Source organism: Corvus brachyrhynchos, unplaced genomic scaffold, assembly GCF_000691975.1.
Source record: "Corvus brachyrhynchos isolate BGI_N302 unplaced genomic scaffold, ASM69197v1 scaffold1, whole genome shotgun sequence".
NCBI classification, from domain to species: Eukaryota; Metazoa; Chordata; class Aves; order Passeriformes; family Corvidae; genus Corvus; species Corvus brachyrhynchos.
Genome location: NW_008237222.1, coordinates 12,240,932 through 12,266,775, shown reverse-complemented (window position 1 = coordinate 12,266,775; position 25,844 = coordinate 12,240,932). Strand labels below are relative to the sequence as shown.

At 42.5% G+C, this 25,844-nt stretch overlaps 1 protein-coding gene across 1 annotated transcript in view; it reads left to right on the top strand.

Moving 5' to 3' along the window:
• The window catches only part of AKT1 (AKT serine/threonine kinase 1), a 72,042-nt gene that overhangs the window by 41,228 nt on the left and 4,970 nt on the right, over positions 1-25,844 (top strand). The window contains exons 4-11 of the mRNA XM_008629798.2: positions 1,116-1,263; positions 7,886-8,017; positions 8,185-8,250; positions 10,092-10,160; positions 10,873-10,998; positions 12,279-12,407; positions 16,639-16,853; positions 24,174-24,261. Coding sequence (XP_008628020.1) covers positions 1,116-1,263; positions 7,886-8,017; positions 8,185-8,250; positions 10,092-10,160; positions 10,873-10,998; positions 12,279-12,407; positions 16,639-16,853; positions 24,174-24,261 — 973 coding nt within the window. The remainder of the gene's footprint in view (positions 1-1,115; positions 1,264-7,885; positions 8,018-8,184; positions 8,251-10,091; positions 10,161-10,872; positions 10,999-12,278; positions 12,408-16,638; positions 16,854-24,173; positions 24,262-25,844) is intronic.

Below are 25,844 nucleotides of genomic sequence, written 5' to 3'. Positions count from 1 at the left end.
ACGATTTTAAAAAAACAAAACAACTTCATAGGACCAGTGAAAAATTGGACATTGATAAGGATGGCATGGTTGTGCTGCAGATTGTGCACAGAGTTGATCAGCAATGGCTACTGCTGATCCTGCTGTAGTAGCAAAATATTTTACCTGGGATGTCCTTAGGAGAAGAGTTTAACCAGTGCCTAGAAAACACCAACTAAACCACCACATCATGTTCCCTGCATATATGAAGAGCAATAAGCATTTTAAGTTCAGATAGTCCACTGGATGTGTCTTCAGCCCCTGTGTGTGTCTTAAAGCCCATCCCTGGAAGCCCTTGTGAGTTGTATTCTTCATGTTCAATAAATTTGCAGTGAAATCGAGTGAAGGCCAAGAACTTTCACTTCAGTAGCTTCCAAAGGTGTGAAATCTCCCAAAGGACACTGGAGTGGAAGTGGTCTCCATGAGAGTTGAAGGGGTCACTGTCAGAACACCCATTGCTGAAACAGCTGTGGAAACTATATCGTAACCAAGACCTGTGCCTAAGATGAAATGTCACTGCTTTTGCTGACATTCTGCTAAAGTTTACACAGCAATTGCTGTACTGCTGTCATCATCTTTACAACAGAAGAATAACCTAAGTATCCTGGGCTTTAATACCTTCTCCAAGAACATCCCTTGTCACTAAAGCCACTAAAATTTAGGATACGTGTGCGAAGAGGTGCCAGTGTCCCCAGGAGCTGGATGTGTGTTTCAGTGCACTATAGAAATGTAGTAGTTGTATTCAATTGCTTTGTGATTCATGTAAGCCTTTTGCTTGTTGGTTTCAGCAAGTCTGCTTTGGTTATGTAAATCTCTGTATCACCAGGTCATATCTTGAGCTGTTGACTGAATGCCCACTAGAAATTCTGTTATCTGAAAAGCCTTGTATTATTTCCAGACTGGGTTTCTAGTATGAGTAATAAAGATATGTGATTAAAAATGCATTTTTACAGTGCTTGAAAATGCACATAATTTATTGTATCTTCCATTAATTCATCAGAGAGCATTAGTGATTCTGTACTGCTTGGTGATCTTTGCCATGGCAGATGGTAGTCTAAAGCCACAAGTAATGAATGTCTTTGCCTATATTTTGCCAGGGAAGAATGGACAAAAGCTATCCAAACAGTAGCAGACAGCCTCAAGAAACAAGAGGAAGAGATGATGGATTTTAGATCTGGCTCTCCCAGTGATAATTCAGGTGCCGAAGAAATGGAAGTTTCTATGACAAAGCCAAAACACAAAGTGGTAAGTGGGAATAGCAGGAATCACTGTTTTTTAGGTCTTCTCAAATATAGACTAGAAATACCATCAAGCCATGTCTGTTCCACTGACAATTACATGATTGGCTGTAGATGCAGCTTCTGGACGAAGCAATTGTCTGAGCTGAGCAGAGCCTGTCTGGGTCTGCCGGAGTTCTGAGTTCACATGTCCTTACTGGATGGCATTCAAGGCCAGCTCGGATCTAGGTTTGGTTTGCCTGTTTTCCTGTGGTACAAAGAGTGAAACCAAAGCTCCTGCTGGACCATGTGACTCTGTAAACTCCTTGCAGGCTGGTGCAAAGGTATTCTGGTGGATTTGCAGGATTTAGGGTGGGTCCAGTGGATTTAATTGCTCTGGATTAAGGGTTTAGGCTACCTCCAGCCAGCCACTGCAGTGTCTGTCCGTAGTGCTCCTACAGTTTGAGGGTTTTTTGACATTAGGCACTAGATAGTCTGAACACACAGGGCCAGGTCAGCAATGGCCTTCCATGATGTGAGTATGTGCCAGAGGAGATATATGCCCTGTTGACCCTTTTTGGGCATCTGTCTTCAACTTCCCTTCATTTCTTTCTACCCCCTTGTGTTCTTCTGTTTGTATTTCTGTTTTCCAAAGTGTTCCCACCTGTTCCTTCAAGAGGGAATTGATGGAACCTTTTCCTGTGCAAATACATTGTGGATTTTAGGTGGGCACTTCCTTGTGTCCTCATCTCACCATTATCATCCTCACCTGCTTTCGTAAGTTTGTTTCAGTTTGGGAAAACATATAAAGTTTTTCTATAAAAAACCAGCCATCCACCAGTGTCTTCACTAAGCTTGTGTGTTATCCCCTTGTGTCATGTCAGTGCTTTCAGAGTGATGTGGGTAGCTACTTTCATGCCACTCTGAGTTAGAGCTGCCAGTAGGCTTCTGGGTCTCTGGCTTAACAGATCCTGCTCTTGCTGCAGTCCTTCATAGAAATGCAAGAGCCACCTCATTCATCAGCTGGATACATTCTTCTGAAACAGTGACTGTCTCTTCCTGGACATGTTAGTGAGGATAACCAAAATGATTACTGGGGTCCTGGCGTCAACTGTGTTGAGCAGTTTAGCAGAAAGTCTCCTCAGACTGCTCCAGGGAAGAATATGGAAAAGTTTGCTGTAGGGGGCGTCTTAAAATCTTTCTCCAGACGAGGCTGCAGTGGCCTTTGGTTGTTGCCATGTTGGCCATGGTCACTGAGCTGATGGTACAGAGTCTCTGCTCAGCCTCCAGCACATTCTGATTCCTCCAATGATTTTCCTCACGGAGAGACAAATGAGAGCCAATGGCTGATCTGTGAGGCAGTGTCAGGGAATGGAAGGATTTGATATCTTGCAACATTTTGGGATGCGTGTGTGTGGGAGAAGGGGCAGGTCAGACCTTGCCCTGGTGAGGCAGTGAACTGTCCCACACCCACCCAGCCTGGCAGAGCTGCCAGTCACTGGCACACCAGAGGCAGTGCTCCACTCTCCCCATACCCAGCTCCTGAGTGGCCAAATGACCACAAGTCCACCTGGGGAAAAGGCCCATGAAGGCCAAGGGATATTTAAGGCCAAACAGGAGGCCATCATCTTGTCTGGACCCTACCTCTTCTTGGAGTTTCGATCTGAACATGGCTGGAACCCAGGAGCTGGTTAGCTGTATGTGTGCTTTTCTATATCTTTTCTGTCTTCCTTTCTTTTTCTTCTGATTCCCTCTTGTTGGAATATTTCGAGTAACTTACCATCGAATGAGTTTAAAGTTTGCTAAGTTGAATGGTCCAAGTTAATGCTGTGAGAAGTGTTTTATGTTGATTGGATGTTGCAGTAAACCTTTAGCCAAAGTTGCCTGACTTTCTAAAGTTTGCCAGTAAACTTGTGTGTTGTTTTGACCCTCATGAGAGTATCTGGTTGGCATTTCTCCCGTGCATCCAACTCAGAATAAGGAGAATAATAAGAAGGTAGTTTTCTGATGTTCTCCTGCAAAGAGGTTATGGAATCCTGGATATAGAAGCCTAACCCGAATTTGCTCTCCACTTGCAGAGTTGTTGGAAGTAAAGCTTGATCAGACCCAGACAGAGAGATGTGGTCTGAGAAAAACTGGCAAAAACCGCAGGTACTTGCAGAGAATATTGAAATTTTGTCAAAAGAAGGGGAAAAAAAAACCTGGTAAGGGTTCCATATCAGAGTCTTTAATGGCTGCCCAGAAAGAGAAGCATGTGTCTGGAGAAAGAGCAGCTGATGAAGTTGCTAATTGCCTTGGAGGCTGAAACAATAGCTTGCCTCAGGGCAGAGTGAGAATTAACAGCCCAAAAGCAACTAGCAGCAAACCTGAGAAACCTGTTAAACAACTTTGTGGGGAGCCAAAGGGCTTTAGAGTTGCAAATTAACACCGTGGAGGGAGGTGTGGAGGATGAACCAGGGTCTTCCAGCCTAGGGGAGGAGTTGGGTCTCCCTGAACATGATGTCAACCCCCTCAGCTCTTGGGAGGAATTTGATGCAGCAAAGCCAAACCCCTCCCCAAACCATAAACTCCGCCCATGGGTAAAAAATTAGGAGGTGGGACTCTCTTGAGCATGATGTCACTGATGTCACCTCCCTCCACTCCTTGGAGGAGGGGTTTGACTCAGCAAAGCCAACCCCCACTGCCCCCCCACCGCAAGCCCTGCTGTCGAGAGGCAGAGCCAGTTGTGATGATACCACACTCTGCAACAGATTTGGTTAATTTGCAAGGGAAAAGTAGCAGTTGTCCTAAAGAAAACCATACTGAAAATGTTTTGAAAATTTCAGTAATGGGGAGTGAAATAAAGCTTTCTGAGGAGGGAGCAACCTATTGTGTGAAAAGTTTAAACCTGTTGGAGGGAGAAAATCTCATCCCTCTCCCACTTCAACATGTGATAAAATTACTGGGAGAGTGTGGGAGCCTGTGGGCTTCCAACCAATGCACGGGAAGCAGCTGATGCCCTGTCAGCCTTCTTCCATGTTATTGTTATTTATTGCAAAATTCAAGGATTGAGACCAAGACAAAAAACTCTGTGACAGCTCCAAAAAGTGAGCTGGGAGAGGGTGGTGAATTCAAATACTTTGAAAAGTTCAGTGGAAATAAATGGAAATTCAGTTTCCCTGTATTTGCAATGAAGCTTTGCAAACTCCTCCTACACTGCCTCCTCCTGGCAGCAGTGCCCTCCCCTGCCACTAGAGGCTGGAGGCAGAACTGCTGCAGAATTCATAACCTTTTGAAAAGGGAAAAAATACTTTTGTCATTGTGCAAGTTTGTTGTTTTAGTCTTGGTAATAACGCGGAATGTTCAAGTATATCCTGACCAGCCAGAAGACTGGGTATATGTCTGGAAGTGGAATAAAGAGCTGCTTTATCAGAAGTGGAAAGGACTTTTAAGTGAACATGAAGCTGTGAGATTTGCAGCTGGAGGCATCTAAATGATGTGAATAAAGTTGGCTCTGGACAAAGAGAAACACAGAGGGACCATTGGGTAATATTGTAAACAGTTAATCCTCTGCAGATAAAGCTGCAACGAAATCTGAAATCTAAAGTGAAATACATGAAATGGTTTATCATTTTGTATTTTCAGAACAGTGTCCCCAGTATGCCAGCACAGCTCTTTGCTCCAGGTTTAGTCAACCACCCTAGCAGGACCTTGTACCTAATGATTATAGTAGCAGGTATGGTTTCAAAGGGGTAAGCGAGCAAGAAAGGGAAAAGGACACTGCTGTCTTTTCTAAGGACCACTCTAACATCACACATGTAGAACAAATTTACATTATCGGTTGTCTTAAGGACTGGAGTCCAGATTTGCAAAATTGGATGTAACAGAATATGTAGATCCAACGAAAACAATTTTGTCTAAAGTGAAAAGGTCTCAAAAGGATGGCTGGCTGCTCTAACTCAGGTTTGCCTACATGGTGCTAAGAATGCTCATCAGTATTGTTAAGGTACTAGATAACTTAAGTTTCATTAGTGATGGTTGCATTTTTGATGTCTTCCAAGTTTATTTTCACAGGCTGTTAATTATTCAGTGAAACTTTCTGTGGCAGAGAACACAAAAGTTTGCCAAGTGGATGCTTCCTCTTTTCGAGCTAGGTCTGAGTGGAACTGAGATTTCTCCTAGAAGTGTTCCATGAGAGGATGAAGTGGTGACAGGACAGAGGAGTTGCTGTCCTTCACTGCACCAAGTGTTTACATGTTTTTATCTTACAAGGTTTTAAGATACTTATGTTCATATATGTTTATATAAGTTTGTTGGCTGCAATATTTTGAGATAGTCGTATTTTCTCTTGTCACCAGAGTGAGTGGAAAAGATTCCTCCCTCTAATAGTTTTGGGAGCTCACACATAGGATTTCATGTGATGATGGAAATAAATTTGTGTACCTCTTCCTGTCTTCTCAGTGCAAAGTATAAAATTACTGTATTGAGGGAAGTGTGCCTAGTAATGGTAAGCGATGTGTGAAGAATGATTGTGCAGAAGGAGGGGATGTTGAACTGTTGGTGGCCCTGGAAGGAAGGAGAAAGGGGGCTGACAATGGAGCTGAAGTGGAGCTGGGAAGTTCCAGCTGTAGATAAAGAAGGCATAAGTGATTAAGAGAAAAAAGGTTTGGGGTCTGAGAACTGCTGAAGGGCTTGGTAAAGTTGGAAAGTGTTTGGTCCAAACTCAGGACCCTGACTAACGTGATACGCTGCGGAGGTTGGAATGACTGAGTGTTGTTATATATTTGACCCCACTCCTGAGGCAATTCAGACTATTTGGTAGTAGAATTTTACTGAATGTTGTTTCTGATGGTGCCCACTGACCTCTTCCTCTTTCCATGGGTACAGGTTCTGGTAATTCCCCCGAAACCTGCTTGGTGGGAGGGATATGGGTGGCAATTTGGGACATGTATATTTGTTTAGGTTGTGCTGAAACCTGGACCTCTAAGAGAATGGACTCCAAAAGGCAAAGCAGCCTAACTATTGATCCATGCAGAGTTTGGCAAGGAGTGCAATGTATTGCACTATCAATAAGCCATAGAGAATCCTAAATTGAACTCGCCAAGCTATTTTGGAGCCCAGCTTACCAGTCCAACAAGTATCAATCATAATTGTATAAAATTGTCTAACGTTCAAGAATGCCAAACCTCACAGAAGAGGAGTGCTGTCTCAAGGAACACACAGGAAATCACAGACCAAATTGTTGGACTCTTCAGGCACTGCAGCTGAGAGAATGGTTCATGAACTCTTCCCCCGGATCCTGATTTGAATCACACCTCGCCTGCAGTTCTAGAGACTGAGGGGGTGGGGAGTGATGAACTGCACAGGAGGAAATTCACTAGATTTACGCTTTGGTTGTTGGAATAGCAATTGCCTGTTATATGAGTTCCAGTGTACTTTCCTGTTCTTTCCTTTCTGCTCTGTCTACTAGATTAGACCATGAGACAAGAGGTACCATTATTATGGTCCTGGTCAATATCTTGAGCCAGAGGGTGGTTGTCAGGGAATGGAAAGGTTTGATGTTTTGCAACATTTTGGGATGCGTGTGTGTGGGAGAAGGGGCAGGTCAGACCTTGCCCTGGTGAGGCAGTGAACTGTCCCACACCCACCCAGCCTGGCAGAGCTGCCAGTCACTGGCACACCAGAGGCAGTGCTCCACTCTCCCCATACCCAGCTCCTGAGTGGCCAAATGACCACCAGTCCCACCTGGGGAAAAGGCCCATGAAGGCCAAGGGGTATTTAAGGCCAAACAGGAGGCCATCATCTTGTCTGGACCCTACCTCTCCTTGGAGTTTCGATCTGAACATGGCTGGAACCCAGGAGCTGGTTAGCTGTATGTGTGCTTTTCTATATCTTTTCTGTCTTCCTTTCTTTTTCTTCTGATTCCCTCTTGTTGGAATATTTCGAGTAACTTACCATCGAATGAGTTTAAAGTTTGCTAAGTTGAATGGTCCAAGTTAATGCTGTGAGAAGTGTTTTATGTTGATTGGATGTTGCAGTAAACCTTTAGCCAAAGTTGCCTGACTTTCTAAAGTTTGCCAGTAAACTTGTGTGTTGTTTTGACCCTCATGAGAGTATCTGGTTGGTATTTCTCCCATGTGTCCAACTCAGAGTATATGAACCACTGTAAAGCCCTTTCAAATGTCCTGTTGAGCGAGTAGATAGAGGCCTTACAGGCAGTCATTTTGTCTTTGGTTTTCGGTGCTGTTCAATGAACAGAACAAGAAAACTGGTCTCCTAGAGAGGTGGGGAACATCAGAAAAAAGGTGTGGGTTTATTCCCTGGAATCAGAGCAGCGTGTGCTTTTTAATGAATGTCTGCACTGACAAAGAGGTCAGAATGGCTATGGATTAATACGTGGAGTGTTGCTTGCACTGTTGCGTCATGCAAAAGAGCATTCATTTAATTGAAAGCTTACGGTTTTCTGTGAATAGTTTGATTGATTATTTTTGGGAGTGCACTGGCATTAATTTTCGTGGAAGAATCATTTCTGCTTCTGAATTCTACTAAACAAAAGGATTAAAAAAATCACATGTGTGACATATGCAATACATTCTCTCGTGAACAGAAATTCTGGTCTGAGAATAGTTAGATCTTGTAATTTAGTTCTTCTTTATCTGTGTCGTTAACAGACCATGAATGAGTTTGAATACCTTAAACTACTGGGAAAAGGCACTTTTGGAAAGGTCATTTTAGTTAAAGAAAAAGCAACTGGACGGTATTATGCCATGAAAATTCTGAAGAAGGAAGTTATTGTAGCAAAGGTGAGTAGATGGGAAACTTGGGGACATGGTTCACCCTTGATACACCCTTTGGGCAAAGTCATGGGAAGGATTCTCAGAGTGCTTGTAAATAATTGCTCTGTTAGTGTTTGAAATGGACCCCTGATCTGGGGAATCACTTTGCTGATTTCCTTCTGCTTGTGTTTCAGGATGAAGTAGCGCACACGCTGACAGAAAACCGGGTTTTACAGAACTCTCGGCACCCGTTCCTAACAGTAAGCATTTCTGCCTCTGCTCAGTGTAACCTGACATTACAACCACCAAGGCTTTCCTTATTTTTTGTTACTTACCTAATGCAGCTGAGATTTGTGTTTTCAGAGTGGCTGTGTATTTTTGTACCCTTCCATTTTTGGGATGCACAAATTAAAATACTTTTTAAAGTTTTCTAATTCTTGCAGAGCAGGTCCTTAGCACCTCTTGAAGACTGTTTCAGGGTGTGGTTTGACTTTAGGGCTCACCCATTTAATGACTTGCTATCTCTGAGAGAAGTATCTGCTTTCCTTGTCCTTCAAATGTTTGGTCTTGTCTTTGTAGCACAGATCAGGGTGACCCTGATCTTGTGACAAACAAATTCAGGAAGATATAGTGGGGGGAAAACCCTTTAATTTTGTCTTCGTTGTTTTTTTAAGCTCCCAGAAACAGCTCACTGTCGAATCAGAGCACTGGTAACGCCAGCCAAAGGATGGTGGTGTGAGTGTGTGGAATGGGGAGGGGAAGAGCAGGACTGTGCTTTATCTGCTCCTTTCTTTTTGCATTGTAAAGTCAAACCATACTCTCATTTTAGACCTCCAGTGCCATCAGTCTCTCTGGGCTGAGTTCAGATATTCAGGTTCCGTCTCAAGATTTTGTTTCTGATATTTATTAGAAGTTGTCTCTGAATTGTTTACAACTTATTAAAGCCTCTAAGAGATTTTGTAGGATCCTGGTTGTTTCCTTGGGCCAGGTACAAGGGCTTAGCTGGAATTCAGACCTTTTAATTCATGACCTCTGGAAGTAAATATTGCCTGTATTGAGTATAATCAATAATGTTGACATGTCTAAAACCTAGTCCTTCATTTTTCTGGGAAATACATGACTGGTTTGAAAGTGTCACCCCTTGTAATGAAGACAACAATATCATATGCAGTATTTTCTTTTTAATGCTTTTATAAACCCAAATATCCAGAACTAGGGCTGTCCTGAGAAGTTAGCTACAAGACTGGGTTTAGCTTGGATACTAAGAAAAGGTTCTTACCCAGAGGGTGGTTGGGCCCTGGAATAGGCTCCCCAGGGAAGTGGTCACAGCACCAACCTGGCATAGTTCAAGAAAAATTTGGACAACACTCTGAGGCCCATGGTGGGGTTCTTGGGGTGGTTCTGTGCAGGGCCAGGAGTTGAACTTGATGATCCTTGTGGGTCCCTTCCAGCTCAGCATATTCTGTGATGAAAAATCTTAGTACTATGGCAAACAAGTTGATGTTACTCTTGTCATGGGAATACATGTGACAGGACTACACACAGGCACCTTGTGACTCTCCATCACAGCCTCCACCCGGTCTGTTTTTGTGAATTGCTCACAAATTGGTATTGACAGTGTTGACCAATCCCCTGGCAGGCTGTCAGCAGGGAGCAGTTGCAGGCAGCAGGGCAGAGACCAGGGGGTTGGTGTGTGAAAATACGTATGTGTTTCATATAAGAGGTCTTGTAGCCAGTGTGGTGAAACCTTGTGCTCCAGGGTTTGGTTTTGGTCTCTGATCTGAGAGTTGAACCTGTGGCCTGAGGAGGAAACTTCACAGTCACTGTTGGTACATTTTGAGTCCCTGTTAATGGGGCAGGACTTTGTTTTGCAGTATTTTAGGTGATAATAGGTTCTGCAAGGGATTTGTTTAATGTTTTATTAAATTTATTTAATGAAGTAAGTCCTCAGCTGCAACAAGAAAAATATAAGTGTTATATAAGATTTAAGGACGGAAAGTTCACTAAAATAGAAAATTTCATGTCTGCTTCTGAATATCTATTAAAAATGCTAACTGTCACTATGATCTGTCTTCTAAGTTTTGGTTTAAATCTGTTTCAGGCTTTAAAGTATTCCTTTCAGACACATGATCGCTTGTGTTTTGTTATGGAGTATGCTAATGGAGGGGAGGTAAGGGAAATACAATACTGTTTAATACTTTAGGATTTTCCTGTTCTACTTCTAATTCTGCTTGACATTATTTAGCTAAGGTCCATTTTTGCAATTCCAATTAATCCAAGTTGTCCCAGTTAAACAGAGCTGTTTGCAGGTTTAACTAACATTAAGAAGTAAGAGTCTTAATTTTTTAACTCCATTTTTAGAACATAGAGGTTTTGGGCATAGGTTCATATTTTATATGACAGCAATATATTGTAATCTGACAGTTAGAAGTTCAAGAAGGTAAGGTTGCTTTCTAGTTGCTCTCCAGACAAGTTTTAACACTTTAAAATTAATATTGTGAGTATACTTGGAGGGAGAACTAGAAACTACTAAACTACTATTACAGTCAAGAGGGAAAAGTTGGAATATTAGCATTTCTCTAAATCATGCATTAGGCTGTAGTTTTAATATGTAATTGTAGTTCAGTCAAAAATAGCTTTGTAATTTTCTGAACCTGTAAGACTGTAGTACATGAATTTATTATCAGTGTGCATCTGTGAATATGAGACATAATTATCTAATCATTTAATTTATGATGCTTTTTAACACATTTGGGAATACAGCTGAGTGAGGATGGGAAGGGGTTTTCTCATAGGTAGTAGCACCTTCCAGGCAGGATGGCCTGTGAAGTGCAAGACATAATTCAGAAACATCTGAAGTTAACAAATTATTGTTCTTGTAGTTGTTTTTCCATCTGTCAAGAGAGCGTGTCTTCTCTGAAGACCGAGCTCGGTTTTATGGGGCTGAGATTGTTTCAGCACTGGATTACCTGCATTCAGAGAAGAATGTGGTTTATAGAGATTTGAAGGTATGTAGAAAAATCATTTTACAGGCTTTTGGGGTTTGGCTTTTTGTTTGTTGTTAAAAAAAGCAAATGATCCTGAACTATTAAGAAATTCTTTCCTGACTGAACTTTATCCAAACTGTTGTTGCAGCTGTTGGGCTGGACTTTACAGGATGTCTAAACCCTTTGATAGTCCAAGAGGCTGCATAAGGCATTTATTGTGACTCTGGCAGCATTTCAGAGAACATGAAGGGTTACTGGGCTACAGGGGTTTGATTTTCACTTGCCTGCTTGTGTTCTGAGAGAAATCTTGCTGGTGCTTCTGCATGGTGGAACATAATCCTGGTTTTACCAGGTAAATGCAAATTCACACTGTGTAGATGTTGCACTTCCTTGCAGTGTGGTCATGTCATCTTCAAAGTACCTGTTTGCAGTTAGAAAATTGCCTAAGCTTCAAGTTACTCATTTGTTTGGTGAGGACAGAAGGGGAAAAAAACCCCGACCAAACAAGATATCTCAGGGCAAACAAACTTGAGAAATTCTTGAGGAAAATGCAACAATAGCATTTTCTTTCTTCCTGAGAGGAGTTTTCAGGACAGGATGAAGGGATACTGGTAGTTTATTTAGGGGCAGTCGAAGATGAAGCATGTTCTGTAATGTTTTCAGACTACGTCAGAGTAACTCTGGGATCTCTGCTGGGATTTTGTCTCCCGTATCACCGTGATTTCCTCTGTAATGCACTTTATTGATGCACTGAGGAAACTGTCCTTATACCTGGGTGACTTTCTCAAAAATTAGAGGCTCAGGGTGGGATGAATACCATGTGCTGAGTATGTGTATCCAGTGATTCTCATTTAAAGGGTCTCTCTGGAAGTGGTTCCTTAACCTTGCATATGATTTCTGTTCTATTTGCTATTACTTACTGGCACAGACTTCATAAAATCAGAGTAAAAGGTGGGATGAAGTTGTGTGAGGGGGAATACTTAATATACTTTCAAAAGAACTGGTGTTCTATTTATGATAATATTGTGGAAGCATAAATACAGGGTTTATGCTCTGTAATCTTTCTATATATATGGTCAGTTACACCAAGACTACAAATTAGTTACTTAATGTTCCCTAAAGAGCTGAGGAAAATGTTACAAATGTATGTTTACATTTGTGCTCTGGCAGCTACTGTGGGTCTTACCTCAATGAGAATGAGGTTGAAAACTGATCTGCAAAATTAATGTCTTTGATTATCATGCTCAGGACCAGTGTGTGTTACAGGTAATCATGTCTTTTAATTTGGCTTTTCTTCCCAGCTGGAAAATCTTATGCTGGATAAAGATGGACACATAAAAATAACAGACTTTGGACTATGTAAAGAAGGCATCAAGGATGGAGCAACAATGAAGACCTTTTGTGGCACTCCAGAGTATCTTGCACCAGAGGTATGTTTATGTTGGCTGTTATGTTAAATTGCCTTCTTACATGCCTTCCATGGTAGCAGTAGGAGTACAGAATAATTCCTGTGCCATGATGTGCTCATGCACTAACTGCTGTTATATAATTACACATACTGAGACTCCTTTATTCATCATGATCTGGAACACATCTTTAGCATAATGATATGTGATAATTTTTTGGCGGGGTAGTATCTTCCACTTGAGGGAGTATGTACGTTTTACAAGAACAGTGCTTGTTTCTTGTATCAGATACATAATTTAAAAAAAAAACCTTTTAATCACTTCAAATATTACATGATAGATTACTTGATTACCTGTTTTGCAGCTTGCTGTGTGTTGTCCTGTTTAAAAGCTATCAATAGGACTTCACTTAAAAAGTAAAAGTACTGTCCAATTCTTTTACTATTTGAGGGCAGTAAAAGGTGACGTTTTCAGAAACAGTACAGACCAAGTTTTTTCTGCAGTATTTAGCATGGCATGCATTGAAAGTACTGACTGTTTTATGACTATAAAAGCACAAGGTACTTCTCAGTGTTGATTTGAATGCTTCAATTTCAGAGGAAATAAATCCAGGCAGGGGATCTCAGTCCCCGAACAGTATGTTTTGGGGAAATTTTGTTTTGTGCAAATGTTTTTTTTTCTTTTCAAGTGCAAAATGCAAATGTGCATTTGCAGGTTTGCTCCTGGAAACACTCTGAGTTGTGCAACACGGGTGGTGTTACAGCTGAGTTAGGGGCAGATCAAAAGTGAAGTTAGGTTGTAGGGGATGCGCGTACGCTCGGTGCTCCGCAGGCAGACGCTGCTTTCTGTGCCCGTGCTCCGATCTGTCTGGAAGCAGACTCCTGGGTTTGTAGGGCATGGAGCCTGAGCTAATATGGTGTACCTTGCAGAAGGGCTGCTTCCCTTCCAGTGGGGCTTTGCTTCCCGTGCTTCCCGTGGCGTTTACATTTCCATCCCACTTGGAGCACAGGCAGAAGCGAGTCTTGGGGTGCCGGCAGGTTATAGATTGTTGGCACAGCTTTCCTCTGAGTTGGAGACTTGAGCATTGCAAACCTGCCTTGAACTGAACTATGAAGAAATGCAAAGTATGGAAAACCAGCATGGAAGGAGGAGTATTTCTTCTGAGAGCTGATGTCTTTGCTGATCAGCGCTTTTGTGCTCCCTGCTTACATAGTGGTGGCAGCATGCTCTTGGGTTTTGTTTGGTTTTTGTTTTTTTTTTAACTCCCAGCTGCTTTCAAGGGCCTCCAGTCCTTTGTAGTAATGAAGAACATGGGCACCTGTCAAAGTAGCTTGCAGCAAAGAGGTGGAGCCAGTCTCATGATGACTGCCAGCTTTTCCATGGATCACCAGAAGTCTTCAGTGAATCCAAATTGGGGTCCATGCACCACAATTTGAGATTTACTGATGCAGAGAGTAATTAGCAGCATGACGGAATGTTTATTATTCATAAGCATGGCTTTTATTTTAGCTTCCCTCTTAAATCAATTGCTGAACTTCAGTTTCTCATCAAGGATTTTATGTGGAGGCTAAAAATACTTACTGTTTTGGTTTTTCCTAACTTGGAATATGGGGATTCCCTGTGCAGTTATGTTGTTCTTTCTGTTCTGTTATTTGCTATTATTTTTTATTTTTAATATTTATGATGAGTTGGCTCATCCAAAAACCCTGAAGGACAAATCCTTTTGATTAACTCAGTTCTCTCTCTTACTTGCAAATCCCGTCTGTGAGTTGGAGTGTTAAATTCTGCAGGCTTTTGTCATCGGTTGATAGCATGCAAAAAATCTGGAAATTGTGGTGAGCAATATTCCATGTGTTTAAGGTCATACATCCTTAAAAGCAGGGGCATTGATGCTCCAGTCTGCATTCGTAACTTGAGTCGGGTACAGCAGCGTGTCTGTACAGTTGTTGCATTGTTGGTTTTTTTTGGAATCTCATGCATGGATGACAGTGACTGAACCATGTCAACTTTGATGTGTCAGATGCATCACTGGCTGTGATGTTTACAGCTGTTCTGCCTTCTCTTTCAAATTCCATTGCTCAACAGTCTAGAGCTGCTTGTTAGAAAATGATGATCCCTTAATTTAAGTGAAATAACCTTGTTATTTTATTGCTCCCCAGCTATCCAGTGTGCTGCAATAAATCATGGATGAGTGCAATATCTTTTTTTTTACGGTGTATTTTTGATACTCACAACATTACTCTTTTCTATGCAATCACTAATGTGAGGGTATGCTCATTGTCCTAAAGAACTTTGAAGAAATAAACATTTTATATTCTGTTTAAAATTAATGGAGGTGAAGAAAATCACTGAAGTTAGTGATCTAGCTTATAATACAGGGTATTAATACACTTTTAAAAGTAACATCTGAAGTGTTTACTGCATTTTGAAAGCACCGGTAGCATTAACTACATGCACAACAAAGGCTTCCTTGGTTTGCTTTTTCTTTCAGTCTCTCCTATTGCATGTCTTGCAGCAGTTTAAAAAGTAAAAATACAAATTGGAGGCCATGTGAGTGTTTTATTTTAGGTGAGCCAAGCGTAGGGGAGTGCGAACAGGAAGCGCTTGTTGAGTGGGGTGACTCAGAGTGGGAACTGCATTGTCACACAATCTCTGTAAGGCTGGGATGCCTCGGGATGCCTCGGGAAGGACGGGGCCGCTCCTGGAATGCAGTCCGGCTGGCAGCTGTGCCGGCCGTGTACATGGAGGGGGCAGCTGCACAGCCAGCTGTCGTTTGGTGTGAATCATAGGGCCGGGGATGCTGTAAATAGACCGACGTGGGGTAATCTAATACCTGGCAGCCTTTTGATTTTTACTGCAGGCCCTCTCCCTTGTTCAGATAATTAAGGGAATAATTAGTGAGTAAAGAGAGGCAGAGTGCAAACAGTTGTTACATGAAGTGCCTCGATGCTTCTTTTTCATGTGCAGAAAACCTTTATAGCAAGATTCGTAAGAGGTTAAGATCTTTCTTTTGTTAAACTTGCACCAACTTTGGCTCTTTCACCTTTTTAATTTTGAGTGTTAAGTATTCTGAATCGCAGGAATGTAAAGCTCACACAGACACCGTGCAGCAAGAAAACAGGATGGTGGTGCAGTTGTGGTTTGTGCTCTTAGCAAGAGTAATAAGCAGCTCAGTGCAGACCCGTGCAAGGAGTAAAGATGACAACTAAAACCTGAGGACAGGATCTGGAACATGAGATGTTGGTGTCAGCTACAGACAACTGCATAGGAGACACAAAGTCTAGAGAAGTCCTTGTACTATCCACTGCACAAGCCACAAAACTCTCCCCGCTCCCTTCAGCAGCCCGCTGTGCAGATGCTCAGAAATGCACTGTGGGAGGGCTTCTCTGGAGCAAGCAGGGAGGTGGAGAGCACTGCTGGGGTCCCGAGTCCCTGCACCAGCCACTGCTTTGCTAGGTAGAAGTGCTGGGGGAAGGGAAGAATGGACTGTGCTGGGCTCCTTTTGCTGTGAGACCTGGCAGAAATCCACCCCACTGACTGTTCCTGTGTTTGCAGCCCTCTAGGCAGAGGCAGGAGCGCCTTTGGAGCGGGGCAAAGGGTTGGAGGGGAAACATTTCCAGGCAATTTGGCTGCCGTTTTACAGCCTTACAGCCTGTCAAATGTTAGGAGTGGTGTTCTGGTTCTTAGTGTTTAATGTACATTAGTCATTGAGTACTTGTGGGTGGTCCTTTTAGGATGTGCAGAGCCACCCCTTTGGTGTGCAGGTTGATAAGAAGATGGTGGAAATGTTTGGTTTTTCACTTTTTTCCTTTTCAAGGAACAGGTTGATGGTCTTTTCTCTCTGTACTGGCTCCTTGGTGGGTTGGGGTTTTTCTAAAAACTTGGATCCCTTTTGGAACACTCTGTGATGAATAAGGGAGAGTTTAACAGCTGGTACTGTAATCTGAGAACGGTTCTTGGCCTTTGGACTTCCAAAGGTTGTGCTTATCATGACCATAATGCGACAGAGAGTGGGAGAAGGAAGACAAGGAGGCTGCTGTAACATACCTGCTGCCTCCTTTTCCCCCCACTGCTCACCTAGTATGGTGAGCATGGATGCCACTTCTTTTCACGTGGTTCTTCTGCAAATACTGTGCTGGTAGATTTGGCTGTGTTGTGAAAGATGGACTAGCTGGGGTAAATTTTGCTTCTTGAGTTTTGTGGGTCATGCCTGGTTTGGGAGTATCTTCTAAAGCCTTTTCCTTACATTCTGCAGGTTCTGGAGGATAATGACTACGGCCGTGCAGTGGACTGGTGGGGTTTAGGAGTTGTGATGTATGAAATGATGTGTGGCCGGCTCCCTTTCTACAATCAGGACCATGAAAAGCTTTTTGAGCTCATCCTTATGGAGGAGATCAGATTTCCACGCACATTGTCACCTGAAGCAAAATCTCTCTTGTCAGGTTTGCTGAAGAAAGATCCTAAGCAAAGGTGAGGCTGTTACTTAATAGTTGCACTTTTTTAAGGTATTTGAGACAAAATTGTAATTTAATTTTTAATCCATTCAAAATGATTATCCAGCAAGCCGCAGCAAGTGGGTCTACTCATTTATTTTTAACTTTTTTATATGAGCTGACAGCGTGGATAGTGATAGGAAACATCTTTGGTGCTGAATTTCAGAGTACGATGGCTGCCATTAAAGCAAAACTATAGCCTGGGAAAAAGAAAGTTAACCCTGGCCGTAATGAATCCAGTGGCTGCTGTGAGTTATAAGGTGCTCTGCACCAAATGCTCTTACCTTCTGTTGCAGTTGAGACTGCTGTCCCTTTCCTGAATCTTTGTCTAAATCTGTGCCAGTGATTTAGCATCCTGCTTTGGACAGTAGGTGGTGATGTTTGTACCATGTTTGTGGTAGAGTTTATACCATACTCAATCGACTTTTCCTATTTCCTCCTTTTGTTTTTGTTTTTCTTTTATTGCTGTATTATTTAAAAAATAACCCTTGATTTAAAAACAGAAAAAAACGACAAAAAAACCCCAAGCTCTTAATGGCTAACAAACAGAAAATAGAACAAAATCCAGAGAGGATGTTGACCTTCGCACAAAGATAAACATCAGTTTAAAAACCTGCCATCTTGTCAACCCAGACATTTTTAAAACAAATAATATTGTGACTCTGCCCCTGATCTCCTGTCCTGAACCTTTCGCTGTTAATGGGCTCCAAATGGGAAACCTTTCATGTGAGGTGCAAGCAGAGAATTCCTGTTTGCTTTCTGGTGTTTGTTTAGTCTCCGTGCGTGTGTGTGCACATAGCAGGAAAATGGGGTTTGCCACTACCTGGATACTTGTAGCAAGGATTTCTGTCATCACTGTAGTCTATTTCCATCACTATTTTTGATGGAAAATTCTGTTGGGAGGTCTTGTAATGCAAATCCACAGTTTCTAATACTGGAGGATTCATCTTGATGGTGACGTGGGGAGTGGGGCGTGGCTGCAGCCCAGAACGTGGCCAGCCTTGTACAAGGTGGCAGCAGCTGCACCTCCTTCTGAAGCCAGCCCCTGCGAGGGGACCTCCAGGAGAAGGTTGTGTAATTGATGAGCAGCCCCCAGCCTCTGTGCTCTGCAGGCCTGGCTGCAGCCCCTGCCAACAGCATTCCTGTCCAGTAAAGTGCTGGGTTAAAGGCGATTGTGACCCTTTCATAGCTTATTCAGGTGGGGCCTTTCAATCACTGGGAACACAAGCCACATCTGCTGCAGTTTGTTCTTAAAGGAGCATCTCTGATGAACCAAAATGCAATTTGTTTACAAACAAAGAGCACCCACTCATTTCGAATTACGAGATTTTCCCAATGCTGGTAATTACTCCACAATATGCTTACTTTATACAAATAACCACTTCTACAGATGTATCTTCTGCAGGCTTGGAAGCAGCACTGCTCTGGTCTGGTGGACAGGTGATTTTCATGCTGCTGGTAGAAGTAACTGTTGACTAGACAAGCCTGCACACATGCCTTATTGTAATCATGCCTATTTACACTGGTGCTTCCCAAGCTTTTTTGGATCATAGACTGTTCTTAAATACTGGTTTCTCCCCAGTCACTGTTCACACAACTTTTTAACTGAAGTTGTGGTTCAGCAAACCCCCTGCACTTTGTGCCATTTCAGGCAGCATGGAGAACTGATCTGGAAGTACTAGAGGTAGAAGTCCTGCATCCTGCCCTTGTAGTGTTATGTTCCTTTTTCTGGGTGGTCTGGGTGCTGGGGTGGGCGACTGGCATACTTGGTGGTTGACTCACACTGAGCTCATGGAGCCATATGGACAAAAAATGGCCAGAGAGCTACTGAAATACATTACTGAAAAGTTTTAAGATGTGTGGTAGTCTGGTGTCTTGGGGAGCCACTGTGTAATTCAACAGAAATCCCCTCTTCCATAAAGCCCGGTGGTGGACAGAAGTTGGTGTCATTGTAGTGTTTGTGGCAGAATGCATCAGGATTGGCAGCATAACTGGATGAACTTCAGAGCGAGATGGAGGAGGCAGCCAAAACCGTGAGAAAAAGGAAACTGAGAAATGTTGTCACTTCCCCTAAAATCATCAAAAAACCCAACCAACCCAACAATAAAGGTTGATATAATGAAGCTCAGTGGCAAGGATAGTTTTAAGTTAAATATCAAGGATCTAAAGAATTGTGATCTGTGTCTGTGAATTAAATCTTAAAAATGACCTGTTGTACCTGAGCTGGATTTATAGAAGCAGTGTTAGCACTCTGTGTTCAGTCATACCAGTTCAGTCTCAAACTCCCAGGCATGTGGAGAAAATGTGAAGAACAATAAATTGCATTCTGCTTTTAATCATGCCTGTTTTCTAAATTTGGTCATATGAAATCCACTTTGTAAGAGAAAAGGAATTTTGAAGTTTCTTTTGGGATTGATAGAAGTTTATTAATCTTGTAATGTGAGCCCTAATTTTCCTAAGAAGGAAAAAATCTATTCTGTAAATATTTCCTGTTAATGTGACCTGAAATTCCCCTTCATTGCTTTGTGACATGGATCAAATGAAAGAAGGTAATCAGAGCATTTTTTCACACATAAAACAACAAAGTTTTTAGCTTTTATTGTTATTCCTCTGGCTGTGGAGATTGCAGCCTGTGAAAGTGGGCATGGATCAGAGCACCCCATGTAAGCAGGCTAAGTTTAGATGGGTGGGTGGGTTTATAATCAGTGTCTTGCAAGCTCTGAATCTTGGCAGGCTTTTAACTTGAAAGAACTTCAGGATGGTTTAATCTGAATTTTGATCATTGGATTTCACTTCGTGCCTTAGTCCTTGTCACAGGCTGCCTTCCCTGCCTCTGTGCTGCTGTTGGACCTTGCCGTTCAGCAAGAATGAGAGGAAGATGATGCAGCATTTCACAAACTGGTCAAAGATCTAATGACTTCACAGAGTTGTGGTTGTGGCTTTGGAGAGCTGAAGGTGCTCCCTGGGACCTGGTGGTCAGTTCTTGCAGCCACACAGAGATCTGGTACTTCATTCTTCCCTAGCCATGGTGGTTCTTTCCACATCTGGAGTGCAGCTTTGGACACAGATGTTCAGGAATATCCAAGTCAATCAAGCCCTTACTTGTATGAAAACCAAACTCCTTGGTTTTTTCCCTTGTGAAAGGAGATTTGTAGTTAAGCTGTATGTCTGTGTCCTCTGTGGTGCTCTGCTACAGGAAGGTTAGATGGCTCTTGAGCACCCTTGCTCTTAGGCACAGGGAGGTCTGCAGCCCTCACAGACACTGCTGGAGTTGGAGGAGTTAGAGGTGACATTTGTGGGGACTGCAGGGGCCTGGAGGTGGTCCCAGCTAGCTGGTGGCCAGCAGGAGGAGGTGACCTTGAAGAGCTGGTCCTCCTGGACAGCACACTTGAATGCCTTGTGGACATGCAGAGTTTTGGAACCACACATGACAGGCAACTTGTGTTTGCTCTGAAATGTGTGTGCTTCGAGTAGGAAACTGCTTCTGTCTCCACACAGCTCCAGTGTCCTGTGTATGAGCTGAACTGCAAATGCTCAAGTCTTAATGTTTCAACAGGTGTTTTGAGATAGACTGAGATTTAGCTGTTGTGTATGATTATTTTGGTCTAAATCCATTCTGTCCACAGCAATTTAGACAAACTCAAACGGTTCACCCACAGAGATCTAAACTGAAGCTGAGAAAAACATGAGGCAAGTTTAAAGAATTTTTTCTCCCAGCTTTATAGAAACCACTATTTTAGAGACTTCCTAAGCTTCACCAACCTAAACATGGCTCTTGATTACTAATGTTGGGAAGTGGGAGCTTTTTCAGTGCCTTTTGGATCTACCATGTTTGTGTTACATGCATGTGGTTAATGAGGAAGTGGGGAAGTAAAGCTCAGCAAAGAGCTGGGAGTTAGCTGCATTAGGCTTTCCACAAGCTATAATCTCTGAGCAGGAAAGCACCCGAAGACTCTGTGTGCAGGCAGGGCTTTGGGAAGAATGTGGCTTTTTCCTTCCGAATCTGAAGTCATCAAATCATGCTGTTCTCAAAGCCACAGAGAGCTTCTCTGTGCTGATAGTGCCAGTCACAGGAAATTGATGTGGACACAGTTCCCAAATCCTTCCCTGTGGCTATTAGAAGCCTCTGAAGGTAAGTGCCATAGTAAAGTAAGTTTCTAGTTTCCATCTTGACTGTATCAGAGGAGAAATGGGCATCTGTGTGCTCAGAGTTGTGAACACCAACAGCTTTTGCTGGGCTGTTGTTCTTGAGCCTGGTGGGAATGTTTGTGCTGTTGTAGAACCAGGTTTGGGGGCAAGGGTGGCTCAGAGAAATCATGTGAAGACAGGGCTAGAAAACTAGAAGTGTGCAGGTTCCTTTTAAAGAGCTGGGAATGGACTTGGGAGCTGAGCACTGGTTTTTTTACATGGGCAAGTAGAGATACATTATTTTTCATGCCGTCCACTAATTGCAGTCTTCCTTTGTGTTCATACACTGTATTTATATACATATATTAGCAATACGGTATAGTAAGTTTTTAAAATATTTCTACATGATGTGTCTGTGGAATGATGGCTGATTGCCCTTGATTTGTGGAGCACAGGCATTTGTTATTAAATGGTTAAAGGGACTTGAAAGCAGTATGCAGTTCCGTAAAAATTTAAAATGTGAAAATCATTTAAGTTTAATATTGATGTTGCACTTTATTAATAATTTTCACTTTTGGATTTAACTAAAATAAGAAAGTCTCTCAAGTAGGTAGAAGCTGAATGGATAACCAGAATTGTTTGGCAGTTAGGTTTTGAGGGATGTTTTCTCTTGTTTTTCCTTAGATTGCTTTTTGGCCTCTACACTTTCTATTATATTTCTTTGTATACTGTACATTTCTGTAGCTTTTGCTTTGCAAGTCCTATATATACTATTTTTGGTTTTGTCTGAAGACTATATGTGCAGAATTTAACTTCATTATCCAGGAATCTTCTCAGAGCTCTTATTTCTTCTGTATTTTTCTTTATTTATTGCATGTCCCTATGAAAGACAAACCTGCTGCTCTTTACATTCTCACTGGTGCTTAACCATGATTTTTGTGTTAGTTGCCAATTTAATTTTGTTCTCCTTGAGAGGGACCTTTCCTACTAATTCTGGAAAAACAAAACTGTATTTTGCATTAAATCCATACCCAAAATAATAAGTTTCTATTGTTTTGCCGTTCTCTTTGACTGGATTTGTGTAATTTTTAAAAGGTAAGTAAAACATCTGGAGTCTTTCTTGGCATTTTCCCGAGTATGTGTTTGCCCTTCATGGAACAAAGGCTCGTATTAGATAACATATTCTGCAGAGCACTTGTACGTGGCTGCAGCCAGCCAGCCTTCCTGCCTGCTTCTGCAAGACACCATTCAGGTGCTTCTTCGCCCAGAGTCGCTCCTAAACTCCTGTGTAGTCTGTTGACATCTGTGGATAGAGGATTGACTCCACCCTCTTCATCGGCCATCATCATCTGTGCTGTGGAAGCAACAAGGAGTCTGGTAGAGACTTGGCAAAGCCGCTAGACCTGGGGGGAACCAGCCGAGAAATGATTACTCACAGAGTTTGTTTCTGTTCCCAGGCTGCCCTGGAGTTTGTCTCTGTTCCAGGCTGCTCCACAGCTGTATAAAGTGCTGCCAGGCAGATGGGAGAGCACCTGTCCAGCTTGGTTTGGCCCCTGGGACTCAGGGTGGACTTGGGTTAGTCTTAGAGCTTACCTGGGCAGGAGAGAGTCACCTAGGTACTGGAAGGCTGGGGAGCTGTTCCAGTGCACATTTTCTAAAGGATGTAAGGAGCAAACCCCTTAGGTTACTGTGGCACTGAATGGAAGAGGGCAAGGAAGCAAGCACAGCCTCTGGACTGTCAGGCACCTCTGCTGCTGGATTTCTCTGGTACAGCTGTGGCCTCTGCCAGTGTGCCTTCTCTGCAGATGGTGCTCGGGCATGGCTGAGGGGTTGAATGCATCAGGATCCATTCCCAGTTGGCACCGTGAACAAAGTGTTGCAGTATTTGACTTTCCATGCTGAACTATCATCCAGTGCTGTCCCAATAGCACTGTGCCTTCATTCTGCATTCCAGCACATGCAGTCTCAGGCTGTAAAAATACCACTTCAATGGGCTTTAGCACAGCTTTCGTATTTTCTCTGAGATTTTGAACCAACTCCCCCCTTCTATCCCCAGGTAATCATGAACTGGGGCACGGGGTTACTGCACATGGCCCAGAGGACATTCAGGGCCAGATGTTGTGCAGCAATGGATGAGGCCTGGCCAGGTCTTGGCTTCAGGCTCAGAGAACAGGCCTTGTGTCCCTCATGTCTGCAGCAGTATAACTCTAGCCTGGGTCTTGACAAGTCATTGCTTCAAACTCTTGAAACACGGTCAATATCTCAGTTTGCCAGTGGCACCAAGCATGGGAGAACAGGCAGATCCTAGAGATCAGCCTGGGTGAACATGGTAACACCTTTTGTACCTGAAATCCTGAGTGTCATCTTAACCTTGTTACCTGAAAGACTCTCCTGCTAATTACCCAGTATCTGTTTTGTTTTCTCTGTGCCTGCCTTTGCTTGCAGATGTGGTTCATTCTTTTACAGAACATTTTAACCTCCACAGCAAAATTTAAGCATCAGTGCTCAAGACTTCAGCTAAACTGATCACATCTATAAGCTGTGTGGACAGTTTTATTTTGGAATAAAAGTGCTTTATCTTGATATACCTCAAGTCAATAAAACACCCTTTGTGCTTTCCTGAAGCCAAGGAGGAGGAAGGATTTGCATATACTGTGATATTATCACTGCAGTTGTCAACTGTTCTCTTTAATGGAAATTTAAATCAGGTTGCATAAATCAGTTTGCCTTAAAAAGCCTTGTCTCTCTTTCACTTCACATTCAGTTTTACTGCTAGCATCACTTTGCTCTAGAAAACTGTAAGGGGTAGTTGCATGTTAATGTAGAGAGAAGGATCTGGGGCTTAGACATTTTACTTTACAGGATCTGCTGTGGTCCCCAGGACAGCATCTTTCCTGAAGGGCAAATCTTTTGAATTGTGATTATTATTTTTTTTTCTTTGTCTAAGAGAGATCTTTGTTCTGTTTGTTAGCATGTTTTTAAACCTTTTGGTGGAACTGTGTTGAAGCCTAAAATAGGCCTTGCACAAAAAACCAAACACATTGCAAATGCTAGAACTGCTCCCAAATGCATTATATAAACTCAGAATTTCTTCAGTACACTGCAATAAAAAATGTATTAGAAAAATAACTGTACTCAAACATTTAATTACATATTTTGCCTCCTACAGGTTAGGTGGCGGTCCTGATGATGCCAAGGAGATTATGCAGCACAAATTCTTTGCTGGCATTGTTTGGCAAGATGTATACGAGAAAAAGGTATTTATACAACTGTTCTCCCAAGGTGAATTGTAGCTGTGGTTATGAATGTTTCAAATTTTGTTGCTCTCTAAAGGTACACAGAAACCCTCCACAGAAAAGGTTTGCAGTTGTTTTTAGCAACAATTTAAAATACTGTAATCAGTTTAGTTCTGGATTTTTATTTTGCAAAGATACGAGTGTCTCTTAATGAGATACATGGTTTTATGGCTGAATAAATAGGATGTAATCAAAATCGCTTCCAAATTTAGAGAGTATATAAGCTTTTAAAATGGCCTTTCCTGTGAACTCCTGTTGCCATTTCTTGCTTTTGACTGATGTATCCCTTGTGAGCCCAGAGTTATTGCTGGTTCGTGAGCATCTGAAGCCAGACTGCCTAGAAGCAGTAGTAGAAGATGGGCTCTTTTTTGCAATTGCATTTTTCCTGCCTGTTCAGTCTAATGTCAGCATTCAAGACAAGTCCAGACAAGTGTAGTCTTTCACATCAATCCAAGCATAATACAATTTTTTGTGTGCGGCAGAGGACTGATATGAAGTGTCTGCACTTCATGGTATTTCTCATGGGTTTCCTTGAGACCATTCATTGAGTTTGTTGGCTTTTTAGTGGGAGCCACTGAAGCCAAAAGCCCAGCCCTTCCTGTAAGAATGTGTTTCATCAGTTGTCTATGCCTCACTGCCCCTTCCTTCTCAGATAAGCATTTCACTCCTCCAAGATGCCCCGCTTTGTGCTCTAAGGGTGGTGTGCTGTTGTCCTCTCCAATTGATTCTCACCAGCCACGTTTTTGTAACGCTTGTGAAATGCAGCCAGCTAAAACGTGGGTCTGCTGATTCAGGGTTCCCATCTAGTGGTGCCAGACAATCTCACTCAATCCCAGCCTTTCCTGATTTCCCTCCTTCCCCCAGCAGTTCCTCATGGTATCAGATCTCATTTGATCTCTAAATACAGTTTAGTTGTCCCTCCAGCTGGTGGGAGCAGGTAAGAAACTTGGCAGAAACTGAGTTCCCATATTGTAATGGGAGAATTGTCCAGTGCCTGTATACAGCTACAGAGAGGGCTGTTCTTTCACTTCCTCACAGATCTATGTGGCTAAAGGGAACTGAAAAATCATAAACCAAGGTTTTGTGCCTTGAAAGTGTAGATCGGACTTTAGACCTCAGTCCTTTCAGAGCATCCCTTGAGGGAGAGCTGCATGCAGTCATGAGGGCAGGAGAGAGTTCCATGGAGTTTATTCAGTATAACATGAAAAGTAGATCTGAATTCTGTTCTAAACAGGAAGTTGTCCCCATTTTCACCCAGCTGCCAAGCTGCATGCTTGAGGGTTTGCTGGTTTTATATGCAATTTAAGGTAAAAAACTGTCAATGAGGCTCAAATGTTTTCAGTGAAGTTACTTGGTATTTGGTGGTAGTCACAGTTCCCTGAACAGAAGAGAAATCACACAAGGTGGAGGCAATGTATTTATTCATAGGACTGAGAAAGCCTTCATAACTTGTCCCGTAGTGGTACTGATTCAGATTATTCTGAAAATTATCAGGAAATTCCAAATATTCACATCTTTTGGAGAAGACTGTGTGCTAATTGAGA